The 16,341-nt window shown below is 59.6% G+C and overlaps 6 protein-coding genes across 6 annotated transcripts in view; all 6 read left to right on the top strand.

Moving 5' to 3' along the window:
* LMXM_25_0980 (putative dynein heavy chain) overlaps positions 1-73 on the top strand; it is a gene marked incomplete at both ends in the record, with an annotated part of 14,109 nt that extends 14,036 nt beyond the window's left edge. Inside the window, one exon of the mRNA XM_003876103.1 lies at positions 1-73. This exon is cut by the window's left edge and continues 14,036 nt beyond it. Within this exon, the coding sequence (XP_003876152.1) occupies positions 1-73 (73 nt within the window).
* Positions 74-2,927: 2,854 nt separating this feature from the next.
* Positions 2,928-3,416, top strand: LMXM_25_0990 (conserved hypothetical protein; the record flags this gene model as incomplete). Its single annotated transcript, XM_003876104.1, has 1 exon — positions 2,928-3,416. One exon carries the CDS (start codon positions 2,928-2,930, stop codon positions 3,414-3,416), a length of 489 nt encoding a protein of 162 aa, XP_003876153.1.
* A 1,174-nt stretch (positions 3,417-4,590) lies between these two features.
* Positions 4,591-6,867, top strand: LMXM_25_1000 (conserved hypothetical protein; the record flags this gene model as incomplete). Its single annotated transcript, XM_003876105.1, has 1 exon — positions 4,591-6,867. One exon carries the CDS (start codon positions 4,591-4,593, stop codon positions 6,865-6,867), a length of 2,277 nt encoding a protein of 758 aa, XP_003876154.1.
* A 2,505-nt stretch (positions 6,868-9,372) lies between these two features.
* On the top strand, positions 9,373-10,668 carry LMXM_25_1010 (conserved hypothetical protein; the record flags this gene model as incomplete). Its single annotated transcript, XM_003876106.1, has 1 exon — positions 9,373-10,668. The coding sequence occupies one exon, from the start codon at positions 9,373-9,375 to the stop codon at positions 10,666-10,668; it is 1,296 nt and encodes a 431-aa protein (XP_003876155.1).
* Positions 10,669-11,860: 1,192 nt separating this feature from the next.
* On the top strand, positions 11,861-12,070 carry LMXM_25_1015 (protein transport protein Sec61 gamma subunit,putative; the record flags this gene model as incomplete). Its single annotated transcript, XM_003876107.1, has 1 exon — positions 11,861-12,070. One exon carries the CDS (start codon positions 11,861-11,863, stop codon positions 12,068-12,070), a length of 210 nt encoding a protein of 69 aa, XP_003876156.1.
* A 1,682-nt stretch (positions 12,071-13,752) lies between these two features.
* LMXM_25_1020 (dehydrogenase-like protein) lies at positions 13,753-15,048 on the top strand (the record flags this gene model as incomplete). Its single annotated transcript, XM_003876108.1, has 1 exon — positions 13,753-15,048. One exon carries the CDS (start codon positions 13,753-13,755, stop codon positions 15,046-15,048), a length of 1,296 nt encoding a protein of 431 aa, XP_003876157.1.
* Positions 15,049-16,341: the final 1,293 nt, after the last annotated feature.

Raw genomic sequence — 16,341 nt, forward strand, 5'->3', positions numbered from 1 at the left:
ACGACTGCCAGTTGCCGAGGATGACGCGTACTGGCGCATGCGTGGTGTTGCGCTGCTCGGCACCACCGACTGAAGAGGTTCTTCAGTGAGTGGTGAAGAATGGGAGCAAGCGGGCTACGTCGTCCTCCCTCTCTCGCCTCCGCGGAGGGCGAGGAGTGTTGGGGCACATGTGCCGGGTTGTCCACCAGCTCCTTCAGAGGGTGTCGCGCGCGCACGTCTGCCCCGTGTTTCCTTGCTCCTTCCTTTTCACGGAACAGCCTCGCCTCCTTGCACGTGCTTCTCTAGTGTGCTCCTTGCACGTGCTCCCATTGTTCATCTCCGACCCCCCACCACCACCCAGAAACCACGGGTGCCCCTCCCCCTTCACCACCACTACCACCCGAGTTCTCACCTGCCTTGAGGCGCACGGTTTGACCGCCAAGTTGTTCTCCCTTAGATCCTTTTCTGTTGTTGTTGATTGTTGACTGTTGATGGATGCATATTCCGTGCTGCTGCGGTAGGGCTTGTACAGAGGTGCCTGCTTGCCTTCCCCTCTCGTATGCGGGGCAACCCTCCCCTTTCGACGGACCAAGCCAGGAAGCCACAGGGAACGCAAAGCGGTGTACCCATTAGAAAAGGTGCAGGGGTGCTATGGCACCCCCACCCCACCCAATATCGATGTCTCCTATCTTCTCGACTTATTTTGCCAGCGCCTTCCCACCCCCACCGCCACCGCCCCCTGTGAATGCAGGAGCGGCAGCCGCGCAGAACCGCGCAACCTCACCCACACCAGCGCACCCTGTCTCTAGGGCTTGTGCCCCATCCCAGCCCTTCCTGCCGTGTGCGTGCAGGGAGGGCAGGTCGCGAGGAAGGGGGAGGCCGATGTGGCGAAGCTGCGACTTTGGCCCTGTGCGTGTGTGGCCGGTCTGCGAGAGAGGATTTGACGGCTGGGAGGCAATGTACATAGGTGACACCTTTCTCGCTACAGGTGTAGGGGGGCAGTGGACATGAAGAAAGTCTGCGATGGCACTCCTCCACGAAACAAACAACATAAAAAATGTAACGCCACGACGACGCCAATGCGACGTGGAGGAAAGCAGAGGCCGTGCAAAACGGGGTCATGGTGATGCGCCTCCAATCACGTCTGTGTTCCCTCTCTCTGTGTGTACAGTGCAGCGGAGGGCAACGCAGGCGGTGGTGTCTTGAAAGGGAGCGTAGACGTGCAGAGGGAAAGGGGAGGAGGGGGCCCAGTTCTCGGTCACCTGCGCCGAGCCCCCTCCCTATCCTCTCCCACTGGAACCCTCATCCCTGGCTCAGCAAGGGGTCCGACAAGTCCCACCACTACTGTCGCTCCTCCCTTCCCCTTGGGGGTGGCGAGTATCACTCTTAGCCAAGCGCGCCGCTCACTCACGCCGACACGAACTCGATTCTCTCTCACTTCTTCCCCGTTCGCTCTTCGCACAACCACCACCGCCACTACCACTACCAGCTCCGCGGGGAGGGGAGGGAGCCCGCCCTCGTCTACGGGAGCAGACGTGTAGCAGATCGTGGCAGCAGATATGGTGGTCATTGGGCATGAAATGGCCGAGATCAAGACGAGCATGGAAGGAGTTGCAAAGCGTTTGCCACCACAGAAGCCCGCCGCGAAGATACGCCGTCCAAAGTGGAACCGCGTGGACCGCAATGGAGGACAAGGCCGGCAGTAGCAACGGCCTCCTGTGCCTGCGCAGCGCCCTCCGCACGCCAGCCTGCCGCGATACCTCAGTGCAAAGTCCGGGTGCTCCACATCAGAGAGTTGGCCGAATTCATGGAGGGGGGACGGTGTCAAGCGGATCGGGAACACAGGAGAGGGTCACAACACAGGTGGCTGAGAAACCGACGGAGGCTACAGTGTGTGGGGTGTGTACGCGGTTGCAGCTCAGCAGACGACCCGCACGGGAGCCGCAGGATGACGCTCTGAGAACCACAGCGGCTCAAACACAAGGTCAGGGGGAGACGGGAGGCCCCCCACGTGATTGCGGCAACGCGGTCTGGGCGGCTTCAAGCGTGGGTATGGAAGAAGAGGCACTGCTTGGAACTCTAGCCCGGTATTTGGGTAGTGTCCCGTTACACCCACCCACCCAACCCCACGCACTGCCATCGTTTTTTTCGCGGACCTGACAGTAATCTGCTAGGTAGCTGATGTCGGGGAACGCAGCAAGCGCCCAGGAAGGTTGTTTCCTCTCTCACCTCCTTGCTTACTCCAACGCTGGGAAGACAGCCGCCGACGTGCGGGGCATACACACAGAGGCACCCAATCGAAATGCAAAGCTGATGCATCAGCATAGATGAGCATGGCTATAGGAAAGGACAAGGTCTGCCCCTCCCCCCTCCTCCATTCACCACACGTCTGTCTAGCGGGTTCATGCGGCCCACAGGCGTAACGGAATGCTGAGAAGTGCATGCAGCCAGCCGTGAGCGCCAGCCACAAACATCACGCTCTTTCCATCCCCTCACATCTTCTCTGTCCACCCAGTCGCGCGGCCGCCATCACCGCCGCTGCCACCTGCGCGATTCTCTCTTGATGCTCTCACAGATACCTCGCTTTGCTTTTTCTTAAGGATCCCTACACCCACTAAGACGCTAGTCGCGCGTCGCCATAAGGGACAACATCAGCACCATCAGCAGCAGCAGCAGCACTGCGCATCATTTCCGGGTGTGTGGCGGGTCTGTGACAAGCGGTAGAAAGCGGTCACCGATTCGTTGGCGTATACACACCACCTTCCTTCCCTCCCCCAATCGCCTTTTTCGTTGTTCCGGCGCCACCGCGAGGCTTTCCTATACATAGCGTGTCTTTGACGAACTTGTGCTCACTTAATGTGGCAGTTGTGGTTGTCAACGCTGCCTTGATCTCCTTCCGTCCCACTTTCCCTCTTGGCTGAGGCCATCAGCTCTCACAGGCGGGCGTCATGCTGCGCTCTAGTGCCCCCCTCTGCGCGCTGGGCGGCAGTATTGTACGTAGCAAAGCTCTCGTCGCCCCCGTCTCGGAGGTGGTGATCCGCGACGCCGGCACCAATCTACCCGGTATTCCGCATGCGAACCGCGTGTGCCGCTCCTATCGGCAGTGGCTCAAGCTCGCTGTTCTCTGCCCACCTAGCGCCTTGTGCGACCTTAACGAGCACGCGCAGATGAACGAGCGCTTTGTGATTATTCTACGGCAGAAGTTCCGCGAAGGTGCTGAACTCCGCGACCCGGACCAGATCGCCGTGGCAGTACAGTCGTGTGAGCGCAGTCTCGCCATGTTCCGCTTCCTCGCCGCGGACGGCGCGAAGCGCAAGTTCCCGGAGGCGAAACCGCGGCTGAACCTCCACAAGATGGGCTTCTTGGAGATGGGCAAGCTAAACTACAAGCAGATGGTGAAAGAGTACTGGAACACGTATGTGCTGCGCAAGTGGTAGCACTCGCGCCGAAGAAGCACATAGTAGTCATGGATGAGAGGGGAAATCCTGCGTGTGTGCGCGTGCGTGTGTTGGTCTCTGTACCCTCGTGTGTACATGTCTGTCTCTCGAGTAACGGTGAGCTTCTCACAGCCGGCGGTGAGTCGTGTTGTCTTTTGTTGACGCTGCGTGAGAAGCGGTGGTGTTCTCCCCTTGCTTCGCTGCCGCAGCCGCCCATGCCCCCCTCTGTGTGTGTGTGTGTGTGTGTGTGTGTGTGTGTGTGTGTGTGTGTGTGCGTACATACCTCCCTTCTCTTTACATTCGTGTTCTTCTTACAGAATGAGCGAGCAACGACAGCGGCCGTCAACGGCACGGAAGCTGACGCCTGGTAAGGCGCGATGAGGGCAACGGAGGGTTTCCTTCCTGGCTGTGTGTATGGCGGAGAGTGGGGGGTCTGTTTGAATGTTACCGATCCTCCGCTCCATCGCGCGCGCACACACACACGCATAAGCCCACTGGTCCGGCATAGCGAGTGTGCTGAAGCTTCTTCCACTCGGTGCACGTGTCTGAACGTGTGGTCTCTTCAATACCCTTTCTCCCGCATGGACCGGAGATTCGACCTGACGAGCATCATGTCGTCTTCACCTTCTCCTACCCTCTGCCCGCCACCCCTCCCCTCCTCTTCTACCCTCTTACACACGGGCACACACTCACTTCTCTGCGACCATCGTTCTCACTGCCCATGGCACACTCATGACGTGGCGGATGGTGGTATTCTAATGGGACTATGTAGTTTCTCTCACCCCTCATCGGACACATACACACACACACGCTCCCCCTCGAGTCTTCCGCCCCATTTGTCACCACCACCACCCGACATACACACACACACATATTCCCCCGCCACTGCGGACTGCACACGGCCGACGTCGCCCCCCGCTTTTTCTGCTTACCTTCCTCCTCCCTCCCTCCCTGTTGGCGTCTGGTCTCAGCGTGTGTGTGTGTGTGTGTGTGTGTGTCATCCTCTCGAAGCGCGTACCCGATACCTCCACCCCCTCCCCTCACCCTCACCAACCGCACTCTCACTTTCCGTTATCCTTTCCTTCTGCCGTCACTGGCATCTGCTGTCCTCCACGCTACCCCCTCTCTCCCCACCACCCACTCTGTGGCACCGACACCCGGATATTACAGGTCGATGTTTTCGTCGCACAGCAGTCCCGGCGCGGACGAGCTCGCCGAGGAACTCCGTCAGCAGCTCGCCCCTCTGCAGGGCTCCAGCGATCATATTCAGCAGCCCCTCACTGCTCTCGGACAGCACTCAACCGCACCTGCATCCGCCAGCACTCATGATGAGCAATCCAACGAACTGAACGACGAGCCGCAGCACCCAGTGCCGCAGCCGCAGACGGCTGTGCAACCCCCCGGGCAGAAGCAGTCGGAGCATGACGGGGTGCAGGACTATCCCGTGGAGAGCGCCCACGCGAAGCCGCAGCCGGCGAAGGAGATGGTGCAGCAAGGGCACGAACCGTCACAGAGTGCAGAGCCACCTGGGCGCCACGCCGGGGACTCCACTGAGATCCCTGGCACCCAAGAAGCACAAACGTCGGCCACCCTGCACAGTGTCCTTGAAAACGATGAGGACGATACAAATCCCCTCACCTACAACCTACCGTCGGCAGCTCAGATTCAGGAGCTCCCCTCCTGCCACCTGCTCACATCGGCACACACACCCGACATGTCGCTTCACCGCACCAACCTCTCGGCCAGCCAACACAGCTCCTATGCCACCAGCATCGCCTGCCCCACCCCTATCCGAAACACCCACGCAGGCCCAGATGAGCCGACCCCTCCTCGTCACGACTCCGCAGGCCCCCCAGCTGCGTACGCCATCGACCCCGTCACGGCGCGCGAGGCGGGAGAGCACGCGGAGAGGTCGGAGGAGGCTGTGCAACCCCCCGGGCAGAAGCAGTCGGAGCATGACGGGGTGCAGGACTATCCCGTGGAGAGCGCCCACGCGAAGCCGCAGCCGGCGAAGGAGATGGTGCAGCAAGGGCACGAACCGTCACAGAGTGCAGAGCCACCTGGGCGCCACGCCGGGGACTCCACTGAGATCCCTGGCACCCAAGAAGCACAAACGTCGGCCACCCTGCACAGTGTCCTTGAAAACGATGAGGACGATACAAATCCCCTCACCTACAACCTACCGTCGGCAGCTCAGATTCAGGAGCTCCCCTCCTGCCACCTGCTCACATCGGCACACACACCCGACATGTCGCTTCACCGCACCAACCTCTCGGCCAGCCAACACAGCTCCTATGCCATCAGCATCGCCTGCCCCACCCCTATCCGAAACACCCACGCAGGCCCAGATGAGCCGACCCCTCCTCGTCACGACTCCGCAGGCCCCCCAGCTGCGTACGCCATCGACCCCGTCACGGCGCGCGAGGCGGGAGAGCACGCGGAGCCCCGCCGAAGCGATAACGAATCCCCAGATGTGGATTACAAGGGCGAGCGCGAGGATGCTGCGTGTCGTGCTGCGGCACCAGACACGGTTGCAGCAGGGGGTGTAAGTGGTCTCCCGTCAAGTGCATCTGTCCCACGTGTGCTGGACAAGCACGGGGTATCAGGGGCGCAGCGGCGGCTCTCAGATTGCGGGGCTGTGAAACGGGGAGCGTCAGGCATGACGAAAATTGGTTTGCCGCAGCGCTGTGGTGAGAACCACGCCAGGGGGTCTGCTCTTGTCTCCCGCACTAGGTCACCGCCGCCGCAGCAACCGGGCTACGTAAACCTATACGCATCCAAGAAAAGCGAGCCGGAGAACGCGCAGGATCCTGAACGAATCTTGATGGAGCAGGCGAGTGTCGTGGATGGAGAGCTGGCCGTGTTCGTATCTTCTTCACTGCTGCCTGTATCGCGCCACCTATTTCAGAAGGCGAGGCTCGCAACAACGGGCGAGCAGGGCCACCACGGCGCCTGTGCCGCTCCTGCTATGAGTGTCGCAGCCACGGCATATGCCTCGTCAGTTTCAACCTCGAACCGCGCATGTGATGAGGCAGGCGCACTCACCTCCACTGCGCCCACTCGCTTCGAGCTGTCGAGCGCTGCGAACGGCGACGTGGTGGAGCGTGACATGCTTGCCGGGCGTCAGTACTGGGCCGCCGAGAACCCCAAAACAACGAGCTATATAAAGCCGAGCGCGCTGCTGGAGGCGAAGGAGAAGCGGGAGTGCACCCTGTTCCGCCGCTACTCCCATTGGTACAAAAAACTCGTAGAAGACTCTGCAGTTCACGTGGGCGGCGAAGCCGGCGCCTCCATCTTGAGATCGCACGAGGCCTTCAAGCAAGCATGCGAAACAGCAGATCAGAAGCCGATTCACAAGCGCAACTTCTACGAGGGTCCCATCGTGGATTGGAAGAAGTTGCTTCTCGAGCAGGCAGCTGGGATGAGCAACATCTCGAAGGGGGCAGCGTAACAGGCAAACAGGTGCGTCGGTAGGTTGAGATGTGACCGCCGAAGGGTAACCAAGGTGATGTAGTGAGGGGGGGTTGATCATGAGACCACGGGGGCGGCGACGGTGACCTACTATAAGGATTCGGTGGAAAGACACGCGCGCGTGACGTCCGAGTATTACCTTCACCTTTCTGCCTGGCGCGCACACTGAGCTTATATATACGTGTCCCACGCTCGGGCCGCCTTTGGTCACTTTCTGCCCGCCCTCCCTTTGCCACCGTCATCCTGTGCTTGCTCTGTGTACCAACCGCATTGTTCTTTGAATTCCTCCCTCGCTTCACATTTCAAGGAGGATGCCACGCACCCTGTGGCAAAGGGGGAGGGGGGAGATGGTGAGGGCCCAGCAGGAGAGACGAGGCGCCATCAAACAGAAATAGCACGGCCACCACACATATATGTGCATGTACGTATAGGTGTACACGTAGGTATGTGTGTGTGTTTTTCTGAAAAAGGCGGCGGCCTTGCGCACCCGCCACTTCGTTGTTTTTCGGCATTGTATGCCTGTGCGCACACTCGCGCCACCAGAAGCGTGATGTATGTATCTATTTAGACATGTATACACGCACACGGATACATATATATGCATACACATGTATAACACATATACACCTACATACACACATGTACATACGTGTATATATGTATATATATATACATATGTGTATGTATATGTTATACAAGGGCGAATTTCAAACATGTACAGTAAAGGCTATGCACTCCATCGCCCTTCGCTTTTCTTCCCTCCTCATCCTCCTCACCCTTTCTTTGTAGGTTTTTTTGTATGATGGCCTTGTGGATGCCATCTACTTGTGTCTGTATGTGTGTGTGTGTGTGTGTGTGTCTACGTGTCTGTAGATGCGCGCTACTCGCTCTCTCCGCTACGCGTCACATCGGGGCAGCTGGAGGAGTGCCGCGGGAGAAGGTGGTGTATCGATGTGCGCAGGGGGGGAGGGCGACCGCGAGTGTTTTCATGTTCACCTGGAACAAAAAAAAGAAAAACAAAGAGGGAGTAAAAGGCGAGCTGAAGGGACGTTCCGTCACCGGCAGAAGAACGCGCGTTCATGGCCGTCACGAAGAAAAGCAACAGGAGGGTGCAATTTCTGGAGGAAGGAATGGCGCTGCCAACCCGTCTGTTCTCGGTGCCGCTGTTCTGATGACCCTCTTCTCTTGCGGTCTACTTCACTGCATCCCCCGCGCCAAGTGTGTACCGGAAGCATAGAAAGGGCATGGGGCAGTAAAGGACCAGTCAAGCGATGCACACGCATGCACGGAGTGCTTGCTCGTGCAGCACGCCGTTTTGGTGTTGAGGAGGGGCATCTGAACGGCTCCGCGCCCCCCACCTCCCCCTCTCTCCAAAGCCAACGCTCGAGTGAAAAAGGCTTTTATGAGCGCTATCATGATCTTCGCCACCTCCCCCCTTCCTATCAATATATATATATATATATATGTATTTGCTTGCTTGCGCGTGTGCAACGCGGACCGTCAACAACTGCCCTCCCCCTCCCCCTCCCCCTCAATGGATTTCTCTATTGTCGAAACGAACACGCCGTTGGCAGCACAAGCAGTTCCATCGACAACACTCGTAGCACTACGCCACTCGTCTCAGAAGACGTAGCACGGGGGGTAAGCGACACGTGGACGGCCTCTCACCCTTCCCCTCGCTCCCTCTCTCTCACTTCAGCATCAGCAGCAGCACCAGAAAACTTCACATTCCTGGCAACGCGGGAAGCATCGAACGCGGGCACCCATACAAAACGAAGGAGGCGGAAGGTGTTTACGATCCTAGAGTTTTCCCCAACCCAGCGCACACCGACATAACGCGACAGTGCAGCCAGGGCAACACAAGGAAAGGAGAGAGAGAAACGTGCAAACACACGCGACGTGGAGAAGTGCGACCCCCCCCCCCTACCCACCCACCCACACCCACGCCTTTTTTCTTCGCTAAGGCGAACCATCATAGGGAAGCGGTTGCTGTGGTTGCTGCCACGCTCCTTATCCGCGCCCTTTCGGACTCACCCCACCCCACCCCGCCCCACACCCATTTTTTTTCCTCTTACTGCACCCCAGCCTGTAGCCCCCTGTCAGTGCACATCTCGTCCAGCCACCCAGCGACAGTCAGGGCAACTAACAGTGCCGTGCACACCTCCGCAGATACACGCATAAAAAAACGGGAGAGCAGTACATCCCTTCGCACACGCATACACACGCATAGAGAGAGCGCGCGCGCTCAAGGGAACGCACACTGCCGCCGTGTTTGTTTTTCCGGCCCTTCGCTTTTCTCTCTCCTTCCTGTCCACGAGCCTCACACCACGTTTCTGCACACGCCCCTGTATCACACACACACACACACACGCACTCGCTCACGTCTGACGCTGTTAGCGTTGCGTGGGCTCTTTTTCACTTTCTTTCGAACGCGCCTCCCCCCTCCACCCTGTGTCTGTGTCTGTGTGTGTGTGTACTGCTAGCCATGCTTCGCGCTACTATTCTTGCTCGCGGCACGCTTGTGAAGATCGGCCGTGGCCCGAACAACGTAACGGAGTCGGCCAGCAATGCCCTTCTCGAATCCCTGCAAGACCACGGCTACTGTTATATTCAGCACCCCTTCATCCAGAAGACCATCCTCGATCAGCTTCACCGCGATTGCCGCATCTTCTTCGAGCAGTATGTCCTGCACCTGCACGACGCCGCTGCGCAGGGAAGCCTCAAGCGCAACAACCTGCACAACTACAACTGCACCCAACTCTCCCCGTACGAACTGGAGAGCATCAAGTCTCCGAGTGGGTTCCGCGGCTACTACCGCTACGTCGGTGCGAGCGGCATCGATGACGCTATTGAGTGCTTCTCCGTTGGCCGCGACGACGTGGCTGACCCGGCAGTGCTGCGGCGCGACTACTACAAGCAAGCCGGTTGGGAGGAAAGCGAGTACCTGAGCATGATTAGCCGCCGCAACCCGTGGGACATCTTGCTGAACCATGTCAATTCAACCCCCGCATCCGGTAGCGGCCTCGGCCCGGGCATGGACCGCAACGACAACTTCATGTCCGACTTCAAGGACATGATGATGGCCTACTACGACCTCTGCTACACGGTGAGCATGGACGTGATGCGGCACATCAGCTGCGGCCTCGGCATCCGTCCCTCCATCCCGCAAGGCGGGCCGGACCCGACGATGGACTTCGAGCTCGAGTACTTCACGTCGTTCCACCAGAAGCGCGACTGCGACTTGCAAGCCAAGTACTACCCGCAGCTCGGGGAAGGGGCGCGACTCAAAAACGGCGTCGACATCCAAAACCAACGGTCGGCGCACAACCCGGATGGCGTGAAAGTGCTGCGGCGCAAGGGAGCCAAGACGCAGCCTCTGGTGAGGACGGCGAGCGCCGAGGACGGCGACGATGAAAAGGACGTGACGGTGCGCCTCGACACGCACAAAGACCTCAGCACCATCACCCTGCTCTCCCAGGACTCGCTTGGGGGTCTGGAGGTGTGGGACGAGGAGAAGGGCTCCTACGTGGCTGTCCCGGTGCTCGAGGACGCGCTTCTCGTGAACGCCGGCTTGTTCCTGGAGAAGTGGACAGGCGGCCTCATCGAGGCAACACCCCACCGCGTGCGCAACGCCAAGGGCGGCAGCAGCCGCTGCAGCATTGTGTTCTTTGCCCTACCCGACCACAATGCCCGCATCGAGCCGCTCCTGCAGCAGGAGGACAACCCGGCAGTGGATGCGCAGGACAGCTTCCTTGCAGGTGACATGATGCCCGCCCCCTAAGACGGATAGGTGGACGTGCAGTAGCGGTAACGGCAGCGCTTTCTCTGTCTCATCGCCGTCAACGTAGAACGTGAGCTCCGGGGGGACCCGGGTGGGGGTGTGCAGGGCTCTACACAGAGAGGTCCCGCTCGTGCATAGCTATCCTGCACTACACGGAGGAGCGACGGGTGTCTTTTGCTTTCCAAACACGGACGCAAGCAGAGACCCCCCCCCAACGCACACACCCCTCTCCCGGTCTCTCTGCCCTCGCCCTCCCTGCACCGGGCGAGGGTCTGGGTGAGCCACCAAATTTCCATAGAAAGAGTCATAGATATTGAAACATCGACCATGCCACCATCGCCCTGTCGGTGCGGCGTGGCCCTCATTGTCCTTCGCCGTTGTCTGAAAGTGTAGGTGTGTCGTGTGTGTGTGTGTGTGTGCATGCGCAGGTCTTGGGGCATCAGGAAACGAGTGGCATCACTGGCTGTCTGTCTGGTCCTTGGTTGGTTTTGTTTATGCTTTTCTTGTGTGTGTATGTGTGTACGTGTGCGTGGTGTCTCTGTGGTGTGACCACCCGGTTTCTCTTCTCGTGTTTCCTCGCACGCGGAGGAGACGACGTGAGAACACGAATACAGAACGCTGCCCTCGTGTGGCAAGCCCACATCAATCCCCAGCCTCTTGCCGATCGACCCAGCTATTCTCTCACCCTCGCTTCTTCCTCTTAGGGATACCGCTGTCCCTGTGACCGTTTGCCGTCATGGAAGAAAGGCGTGCGGAAAGGGAAGGTCAAGTAACGATCGCGTGCGTTGGCTAGGCGTGTGCTGCGTCTCTCTACCCCTGTCTCTGCATCACCTCCTCACGTGGCACAAGGTAGGCGCGCGTGGTGAGGGCCAGAGACAGTCACAGCCACAGCAGCAGCAGCAGCAGATGGTAAGCGAACTGGATTGAGGCGGGCGCCTTCTCTTCTTACGAACGTTTTTCTTCTCCCCTCTGACCCTCTCCCTCCCCTCCGTCTGCGTCTGTGCTGGACCACCTGTTCATGCTCGTGGCTCCCGCACCATCCATGACGGCGACGCAAACACATGTGCGGCCATGACACCACAGCCGTACCTACGAGACCCTAAAACGCCAGCACACAACCACTACGATCGGTGCCAGTGCCGTAGCTGCCGTCACTACCGCCCCGCCTCTGCCCCTTCTCCCTTCACCAAAGATGGACTTCCTTGATGACATTCTGTTCCACCCCATCGTGGCCTTCACCAAGAACAGCCGCATGCTGGTACGCAAGTGCCAGAAACCGAACTACAACGAGTTCACGACGGCTACCATCGCCGCGTTGATCGGCTTCTTCATGATGGGCTTCCTCGGCTTCTTTGTTAAGTTGGTGTTCATCCCGATCAACAACGTCATTCTTGGTGCGTAAGGCGCGACTCACATGTGCGCACGTGTGCATCGACGTGTGCAGCACTGCGGCGCACTTACACGCGCAGTACATGGTCAGGCAAAGCAGGAACGAGAGAGGTGGGCCGTAGCGTTTTTGATCCCCTGCCCCCAGTGCTGACTGTTGGGTGCTGCCTGCGGTGGTGGGAAACTCTCCTTGTCGCTGTCGCTCGCGTGCTTCGTCGCACGCTACGAAGACCAGCACGAAGAACTCCCAGCGACATCCGTCAGCCTCCCCCCCCCCCCCCCACACACACACACACTGCTCGGCTTTGTCTCTCCCCCTCCCCCTTTTTTCTGGGGGCATCTTTTTTTTCTTTGCTGCTCGTACACGGTGACGCGACGGCAGTGGTGTTTCAATGTGCGACCTCGCCGCACGGCGTGTATGCGTGTACGTGCGTGCGTGTGTGTGTGTGTGTGTGTGTGTGGTGTCAAGGTCAGGAAGAGGAAGAGAAGGCATCGGCGGGATAGAGAGTGTGCACCAGTAGAGGGAGGGGGTGGAGCTGGAGACAGCCATGCATGGAAAAGGCAGAGGTACAGAGAGAGACTTTCTGGGGAGACGCGCGAGCTCATGCTCGTGTACACGCACGCACCGTCACTGCCGCCTGCTTCGCTCACCCTCATTTCTTTGGGCTTTCTTTTATGTGCAGATGGGCTTGTAACAGCAGCAGCGCTGGTAATAGCATCCCCGTGTGTCTGCGTGTGTACGGCTGTGGATACACGTGTATGTCAAGGTGCTGGCCGAAAGTGGTGCTTTCACTCCGTCTGTGTCTGTGTGTGTGTGTCTCCCAGTAGTGCGTCCTCTTCTCTGTCCGCCAGTCTCTCCACCTCTGCTCTTCTGATCTCTCCCTCTCTCTCTCGGACAGACAGCTCTTGTCCTTCGTACGTGTATGTCGGTGGCGTGTGGCGCTCTGAGGTGGGTGGGCGTGTGTCTTCTCCTAACGACAAGCGCGTACTAGTGCAACAAGACGAGAAGGCTGGCGGTTGCTGTAAGAAAGACACAAAAGACACACACAACATCGAGGAGGCAGACGGCAACAACGGCAGGCCCTCTGCTCGGTGTGTTGCCGGAATCTACGAATTGCCCCCCCCCCACCTCTTCTCCCTCGCTGAGAGACATTTGTCAGCGTGGGAGGGAGAGGGTGTATGCGGCACACGTGCAGTGCCACACCCGCCCCCCCTCCTCCCTCTCCACTGCCGTTCCCACTGTAGCCGCGGAGAATTATGCCAGTGGAACGCTCATCATCACAGCACAGACGCTGGGCGCATCCACACACGTGTGCGCGTAGACTCCGTCTTCCTCACCCTTTACGAACTCCATCCATCTTCCCATGACTCTGCGCCTCCCCTCTCCTCTCTGTGTTGCTGTGCTGCTGTTCTCAGCTCATCTCCGCGTGGCGTGTGCAATGCGCAACAACGGTGTACTCCCCCGAACTACAAGCACACGCACCCACCTCTCGACGCGCAAAGGAACTGAGGGCATTCAACTTCGCCACAACTCCGCTATTTCACCTTCGCCGCATCAATCACCTTTGCAGCATCCTCTCTGCAGTGTTGCGAAGAGTGTCATCCGTCCGTCGAGCCGCCCTCCCTCCATCCCGCCCTACTCCCTCCCCCCAGCCACCACCACCACCGCCGCCGCCGCTGCCGTCAGCACCCTCATCCATGTCAGCCATTAAGCGCTCGCTGAACGTGGGTGTGGTCGGCATGGGTAACATGGGCATTCCCATTACCCGAAACCTCGCCTTCAAGGCACGCAGCGCCATGTACTTGCAGATCCACAGCCGCACTCTTAGCAAGGCGCGCCAAGTGTGCGATGACATGAGCGCCGATGGCGCCACATGCGCCATGCGCATCCACGACCGCTACAGTACCATGACCAAGTGGTGTGACGTCATCTTACTGACCTTGGCACACCGGGCCGCCTCACGGAAGGTCCTTCTGGAGGACAACGAGGCCCTCGTCACCAACGCGCGTCCTGGGCAGATCATCGTGGACCACACGACCGTGGACATGGAGCTGTCGCGCGAGTGCGCCTACGAAGCAGAGCGGCGCGGCGCCGTCTTCCTCGACGCCCCGATGAGCGGTAGTCCGAAGCAGGCCTTCAACAACCAGCTCGTGCTCATGGTGGGTGGGCCGGCGGAGCAGGTGCAGCGGGTGTCGCCAATCTTCCGTATGTATGCGGACAACATTCATCACATGGGCGCCAACGGCAGCGGCACGGCGGCCAAGCTGCTCTCTCAGGCGCTGGTGGCCTCCCACAATGCCGCCGCCGCGGAGGCGATGACAATTGCGAATCGGCTCGGCATCGAGGACTACCAGAAGCTCATCCAAGTCTTGGACGCCTCATGGGGCTCAAGCACTATGCTGCGCCGCAACGCGCCAACGATGCAGGACCTGGTGCGCAACCCGGACAAGCTGGCACCGTCCTCTGGCGCCAGCATCGACAACCTTCTCGAGGATCTCGCGCTGCTGGACGCCTCCTTACCAAAAATCGAGAAGGGCGACGACGGCAATGGTGGGCGCGAGGTTGAGGAGGAGCGCTTCCCTGTGTTAGACGCGTCACTGCGCATGCTGGGCGCCGCCGCCGAATCTGGGATGGGTGACCGTGATATGGCGGCCGTCATCCACTACATCCCGGCGGCAGCCGTCATGGAGAAAGAGGAAGGGGTCCGCGTCCAGCCTCGCGGGCTCACGTCCGGCGCTTTTCTTGACCGAAACGCCACCGGAAGGGTGAGCAGCGGTCCAGCAGCGGCAGCATGGGCTGCAGGAGTAACTTCGTCGCCGCCGGTGTCGGCGGAAATCGAGATGGACCCCGGCTCGCTGGCGGACTCACTCAGTGCCGCCGAAAGCAGCGGCAACGACAACGGCAGCACGGCGCAAGCCGCATCGATCGCGGAGTCGCTAGCAACGCCTTCCTCGCAGCAGTCCCCAGCCTTCACCTTGGAGGACTTCTACTAGCACCTCGTTAAGGTTGAAGAGCGCGGAAGGGGTGGTGGTGGTGGTGTTGGCGGCGAGTGTAAGGAGGGGGTGTACGCTGGCCTGCTGAAAGGACGTGCTGCCCCCTCCCTTTCCCTTCCTCCCCCCTACCCCAAGCCTTCACTGAGTCTAGTGTATGTGCACGTGTCTGTTGGTCACAGAAGCTTTTGAGGGCTCTTTCCCATCCTGTTCCTGAGATGGGAGTCCCTCCCCCTCCCCGCCTCGGCCATCTCGACTACCTCTCTCCCTCTCGCACGTGCAGTTCTCAAGCGGGGGTGGGTGGGGTGGGAGTGAGGAGTGTCCACGCGTTAAGCAACGCAGCGTGCACACATCTATAAGGCGCCACAGATGGTAAGTCGGACATGTCTCACGCGAGCACCAAACCGAGATGAAGAAGTAGGGGGTGACCTGGACAATATCATCCATCCCCCGCTGGTTGGAGGTGGTGGGTGGGGGAGGGGAGGAGAGGGGAGGGGGCACAGTCCTCCCCACCCCCACCCCCTTCCCCCAATTGTTGTCCTTCTCTCCCATAGCTGTGTTTGAGTATACCACTGCGGCATGCATGCCGATCCTATCTCCCTTCATTGTCCTCCCTGTGCCACACCGCCTCCTTCGCTCGTCTCATCTTTTCTCACACTCACACACACTGGCTCTCGATTGTCGGCGTCATTCGGTTACCCACTGACGCGTCCACGCGATCGCACCGCACTTCCCAGCTGCAGACAGTCAGCGCACAAAGCGACGGCGGCAGACGCCTCACTTGTCTGCGCGGTGCACCTTAGCTCTTGGAGTGTCCCTCTCCTTCTCTGCACATGTACAGTCCAGATCTGGAGTGGCTGCTGGGGAGTGCAACGCCGGTGCAGCAGAGGAGAGAGTTGAAGGCATCTGCGGCGACCGGATGCAGTGTCCCTGCATCAGGTAGCCTCCATCGTGCAACCAAGCTTGACAGCACGGTTGTCGACGGCCATACCATGTCGTCGCGACCCCCCACAGCCCAGCGCCCCAGATGCACGCCAGAATTCTACAACAACGTGCGGGTGATTGGTGGGCTGCCACAACGCGGTCCCCGCGCGCCCACCGATACCTTCACTGCAATGCCGTGTCGCCTCCTTTAGTGCACGGCCGGCTCTCACTCTCCCTTCCGCTTTTTTATGTTGTTTTGGGGGGAGTTCCGCCGCGCCCATTTCTCTGCCATACAACGTGAGGCCAAAGGTCACTCCTCTTCACACAGACACACACAGTCCTGCCCCAGAGCACCCACATTCGCGTGTGGCG

Source organism: Leishmania mexicana, chromosome 25 (genome assembly GCF_000234665.1).
Source record: "Leishmania mexicana MHOM/GT/2001/U1103 complete genome, chromosome 25".
Classification (NCBI taxonomy): domain Eukaryota; phylum Euglenozoa; class Kinetoplastea; order Trypanosomatida; family Trypanosomatidae; genus Leishmania; species Leishmania mexicana.